Source organism: Mus caroli, chromosome 13, assembly GCF_900094665.2.
Source record: "Mus caroli chromosome 13, CAROLI_EIJ_v1.1, whole genome shotgun sequence".
NCBI lineage: Eukaryota > Metazoa > Chordata > Mammalia > Rodentia > Muridae > Mus > Mus caroli.
The window spans coordinates 58,377,654-58,382,996 of record NC_034582.1 but is presented as its reverse complement, the minus strand read 5'-3'; the positions used below and the strand labels follow the sequence as shown (position 1 = coordinate 58,382,996).

The 5,343-nt window shown below is 44.7% G+C and overlaps 1 protein-coding gene across 13 annotated transcripts in view; it reads right to left on the bottom strand.

Annotated features, from left to right (window-relative positions):
• Aopep (aminopeptidase O (putative)) overlaps positions 1 to 5,343 on the bottom strand; it is a 317,543-nt gene that overhangs the window by 252,293 nt on the left and 59,907 nt on the right. For all 13 annotated transcript variants that reach the window (XR_003834640.1, XR_003834638.1, XR_003834639.1 and 10 more), the window contains exon 3: positions 1,159 to 1,325. Coding sequence is in view for 10 of the 13 variants with exons in the window: in XM_029468263.1 (XP_029324123.1) it covers positions 1,159 to 1,325 (167 nt within the window). In the remaining 3 variants the exon portion in view is untranslated. The remainder of the gene's footprint in view (positions 1 to 1,158; positions 1,326 to 5,343) is intronic.

Here is a 5,343-nt window from a genome sequence, read left to right as displayed (position 1 = left end):
GGTAGGGAAGTGGGGGGCGCTATGGGGGACTTTTGGGATAGCATTGGAAATGTAATTGAGGAAAATATGTAATAAAAATATTAAAAATCAAAAAAAAAAGAATTTGGTACATATGCAACAAATCTAACCTATGGTGAAGCCAATGTCACAAATCAGAACAGATAAAGTCAACAACACTGTAGCATTAAGTAAGATGGCACAATATGGAAAATACTGTGGGCCACATAATACAGCCTAGACACACTCAGCTCAGACCCAGCTACTCATTGATCCATTCAACCATCCCCTTGGGAACATACTGCAACTGTATTGATAACAGGAAAATGATCTGCTGATCAAAATATCCACCAATGTGAAGGTCTGTCGGTTACTGACATACTCAGACAATAAAACAATTGTATTTTTTTAATGTACACTATGAGCAAAAAAAGTAGATTATACTGTTGCACAACCTTAAAGACAATTTAGTACCTCTTGATACACAAGGCTCTTAAGTACTGGGGATAATGCAACACATGAGCACTCATTCTTTCCAAAATTATTTCATTTTGGTTTTTGACTTTTTGTATATGTTCAAGTTGTTCTGATAAGCATGTAGGAGAGTACACCATGCAATACATTAAGAATAAGTGCTGTTGTCTGGCATCAGCATGCTGAAGACATCAAATGGGCCATGGTGACTGAACAGGCAAGTACCTCACAACAGATCTGGGTGGTGTGCTGGCTCTTGCCACCGTTCTTCTGACACACCCTGGATTCAGACTTCCAAGCCAGCAAGTTGGCTAGCCTACACACTACCTCTTATAAAAACACAACCACATACAGATGTCATGTCCAAACCACACACAGCTCAGCTATGTGTTTCCATGACACACTTGCCTGTCCAGGAAGTCTTCAACCAAGACCACCCACTTTTGCTCCACAAACCATCATGCAAGAGTGGAGTCATCTGTGAATTGATAACTTTGGCTTGGGGAATCTGGAGCCCCATGTCCAAGTTCCCCAGTGCTCCTCCCAACCCCTGTGCGTTCTCTGGTAGGGTTTTTCTTCCAACCTCACCAGAAAAGCAACTCCTTAAGAGACTGTAGCTCAGCCGATGGATCCTTGGATCTTTCTGTGTGCGTCACACCCAAATAAGAAAGAACACATGTGCTGTACCTTCTCGAAGTGGTGTGGGCTTGGCAGAATTTTCTCCACTCATTAAAACAACAAAAGATGCAGCTGCTCGAACTGTAGCCTGCCATGTTGACATGGCAACGGGTGGTTCCTGGCATGGAAAAAGGGCCCTGTTGTTGATGGGGGATCCCATAGTATAAACACATGGCCTGCAGAAGAAAAACAGAGAAGGGAAGACTTTAAAATGAGTTGCCTGCCACTTATCTCTCTACCAAGGCAGGGAGGTTATCTTGAGCTTTCCAAGTAGAAACATTTGAGGCTTTATAGCTGACTCTTTCATTTCATATACTGAACTGAATTCAAGTGCCTGCTCTGTCAATAGCTCAATGGTTATTCCTCACAAATGAACCACTTAAGTATGTGAAAAGGTAGGGGTGTGTGTGTGTGTGTGTGTGAGCTAAGAGAAAAAATTGGATAAGGTTTTAAATACTATTCTGCAAAGTTATAATTTATGCTTCCCTTAGGCCTTTCTGCCTTCAAAGGGAAAAGGCTTCAGAGACATTCTTACAGACTTTTTGGAAAGTATTTTGGAAAAGAAAACATGGCTGGAGATCTCTGCGATTATTAATCTTGGAAAAACAAGCGGTGGTCTCAAAGCCAGTGCTGGCAGGCAGACCAACCCCTTCCTCCCCAGTCGTGGAAACCGCCTTCTCAGACAGAGCCCTTGTGGGGATCCTTGTGTAGAAGCCAAGAACAGGGCTTGGCACAAACAGGACGGTAGAGGTCACAAAAACCAGGCTTGTGATGGGAAGGCCACAGGAACATGCTCATTACCAAAGTCAGGTACAAAACCAATGGCATGAGTTAGAATTCAGTCGCTCCAAGTACTAAACCATCCCAAACCAAGCAGGCTCCCTTTTGATGGTTAAGTCATGGTAGACAGAGATGACAAAGACCTGCAAAATCAGAAGAATCCATTCTCACACCATAGAGAAAGCATGACACTGACTCCTGGGGAAAACAATTTAAGAAAAGAAAACTATTTTCCTTTAATTAAGGCAAATGTTGATTAATCAGCTTGATTTACAATGTTAACGAACCAGCTACTAGTTCTCGAACTTGAAGACAAGAACGGTTTTATTGACATCATTATGATTGAACATTAATCTGTCTGTACAGTGTAGGAAAGAACACAGAGGATGATGGTTTTCTTATTTCATCAAGGCTCAATAAAGAAGCGATAAGCCAGGGTAGGGTCTAGCAAGCAGAGATAATACAGAGAACTGTTATCCAAAGGGTAGAGTGGAGAAACCAAGCGGGGGACAGTGAGGCACTCCAGAGACCAGTCACAGCTCAGCAGCTACGGTTCCCAAATTGGAGGAGCTGCAGTTACAAAGGCAGGGGTCACCTGGAGACAGGGCAGAGTGTCCAGTAGGAGCTGGGACCACAGAGGTGACTCACACTCTAGGTGTCAGAGGGAGTGGGGAGGAGCAGAATGCATGGTTTTGCTCTGATCTTCCACCAATCAAATTTGGCCAGAAAACAGCAGGCAGGAGGGCCGCACAAATGTGGCTCTTTACCACTTAGAGATCTTAGAGCAGAATGTGGGTCTCAGGGCAGACACAGGCTGCAGCACACTTACACGGTACAGGTGTACCCAGTCCATGGCTTGACAGGAGGCAGGGAAAGATCAGAGCCGAAGCTCATTACTAACAAACCAGGCATGGCAGCACAGACTTGTAGCTCCACCCTACACTGAGGAGGTGGTGACAGCTAGAACAGGGGGTTCACACCCAGTGTCAGCCACACACCAAGTCTGAAGCCAGCCTAAACATATACCATACCCAGGTGGCCTACCAAATTAGGATATGATGGGCAGTAGGGTTGTTTCAGCCTTTTACTGGTCATGGGTAAAATGAGGGGGTAGGGGATGTGGGTCAGTTAGTCTTTGGTTCTGTATGTCAAGCTTTTAGGTCTGAAATTAAAGGGGGGCATTTCTATGTGAGGCTCGGAGCATCCCATCAATTTCAATGAATTCTGACTCCATTCTTGGTCCTATTGGATTCCTAGTTGACTTTACCTCCTTTTAGCTGCCCAGCCTCAGGCTGTTTCAGACCCTAATGGGGAAGGTTGTCAGTGCTACTTCTTCCCAGGTGGGACAGTGATAGCCAAAGATTCCTGTTAGTAGCTCAGATTGCTTATCCAAGTGGGATCAAAAGAGAGTCAGCTCAGAAAATTCTACCTATTAGGAGTGGGTTCATCCCCTAAGAGCCCCCCTTTTAGAGGAAGATTGCATGCAGGAAAAAAGCAGCATGCAAAGGGGCCTACTCCCTCTACCAACTGGCCGGTCAAAATCCTGCTTCTTTGTCACTGGCAGATACCCAAGAACAAGGCTTCCTTCCCACCAAAGTAGAATGGACCCTGAAGCTTTTCTTGTTCAGGAGCCTAGAAGCTTCCTTCAGAGCCATGTGCACCTGTAACTTGTGTGGAACACTCCTAAGAGTGCATCAGCCTCGTATTTTGATGTGATGGCTAACATGCACAGAACAAGTCAAATGTCTGTGATCTTGGCTCAACTGACTATTGTAATTCTGGTGTGACTTGGACAGTCTTCTATCGTCAGTGGCTGGCTGGCTAATCCCCAAGGCATCCTCTATCAGCCTCCATACAGTGACTTAAAAACAACCAGGTTTGAGATGAAGGCACATCTAAGAATACGGAGGTAGTTATTTTTATTTTGTATGCATACTTGTAAGCAAAAGTGTGTGTGTGCGTGTGCACAGATACCAGAAGACATCTCCACCTTACAAGCAGCATCTCTCACTGACCTGGAGCTCATCACACAGGGTAGGTGGCTGACCAGTGAGGTCATCTCCCTTGTCTAAATGCTGGGATTACAAGTGTGCACCACTATGTCTGGTATTTAACATGAATTCTGAAGCCTGAGTTCAGGGCCAGAATTGGGATTAACTGAGGTATGTATTGAGAGGGGAAGGAAGAGGGAAGAGCTCTCAGAGGCAGGAATGGCTGAGCTGCCTCTCTCCAGGAGCTCCATCTCCTGCCACCACTCATAGCTACCTCCCAACAGTACTAAAGTTGACCTCTGACCAACTGCAGAAATCATACCCTATCACTTCTGAGATTTGATTTGAGTCAGGGTCTCCCTATCTAGCTCTCACTATGTAAACCAGGCTGGTGACCTTGCAGCAATCCTCCAGCGTCTGCTTCCCATGATGGGGTTACAGATGTGAGCCATGGCATTAGGCTTAAGTTTTTTTTCCCTTCATCCTGATCATTTACTGGAGATGGGGAGGGGCGTAAGGGTGGGGATGATAGACCCAGTGGCTGGGTCATGAGGACATCAGTCAGCTAGCAAGTGACCCCATTTGAGGAGCAGAAACTTCTAGCCAACTGCTAATCAGAAGCTGTGTATGCAAAGACCCTGTAAGAGAATTCAGAAAGCTTTCCATTTACAATCAAGCTCAGCTCACAGCCTGACTGCAACCTTGTAGGAGACTCAGGGCCACAGCTAGCCTTCTATGTGTCTCCTGGATGCCTGGCCCTCAGAAATTGGGAGATAATATGTGCCTGCTGTTTAAAATGTTCAGTGTTTTTGATCTGTCCATTACACAGCTAGAGATGACTGAGTGAACTTCCCAAAGGTTTGGGCTCAAGGAGAAGCTATGGATGGTAAAGCAGCCACACATCGAAAACTCAGGAAGTAAGAACAAAGATCCCAAGGAGCATGGCCTGTCTGCTGTGCTTATTAAGGGCTTCCCTCATCACATGAAAACTGCCAGGCTGATGGACCAAGAAGCTGTGTTTTTGTAATCCAACAAGATGGCTTAGGGTCTAAAATGAGAACTAAGGAATTCTAGGGCCACCCTTATAATCCTAGCACTTGGGATGTGAAAGGAGGATTAGAAGTTCAAAGTTTTCTTCAGCTACACAGTTTGGAGGTGAATCTCAGTCAGAATTCCAACAAAATAAGAAAGAAACTCTTCCATTCACCGAATTCCAAAATACCATGTTGTGCCTTCACTATCTACTTCTAGGCATTGTGTTCTATAGTCTGGCCAGGTCCCTACCACTCACCTCCTCCCAATATCCTCATTATATTCTATTATTTTTACCTTTCTTTCTTTCTTTCTTTCTTTCTTTCTTTCTTTCTTTCTTTCTTTCTTTCTTTCTTTCTTTCTTTCTTTCTTCCTTCCTTCCTTCCTTTTT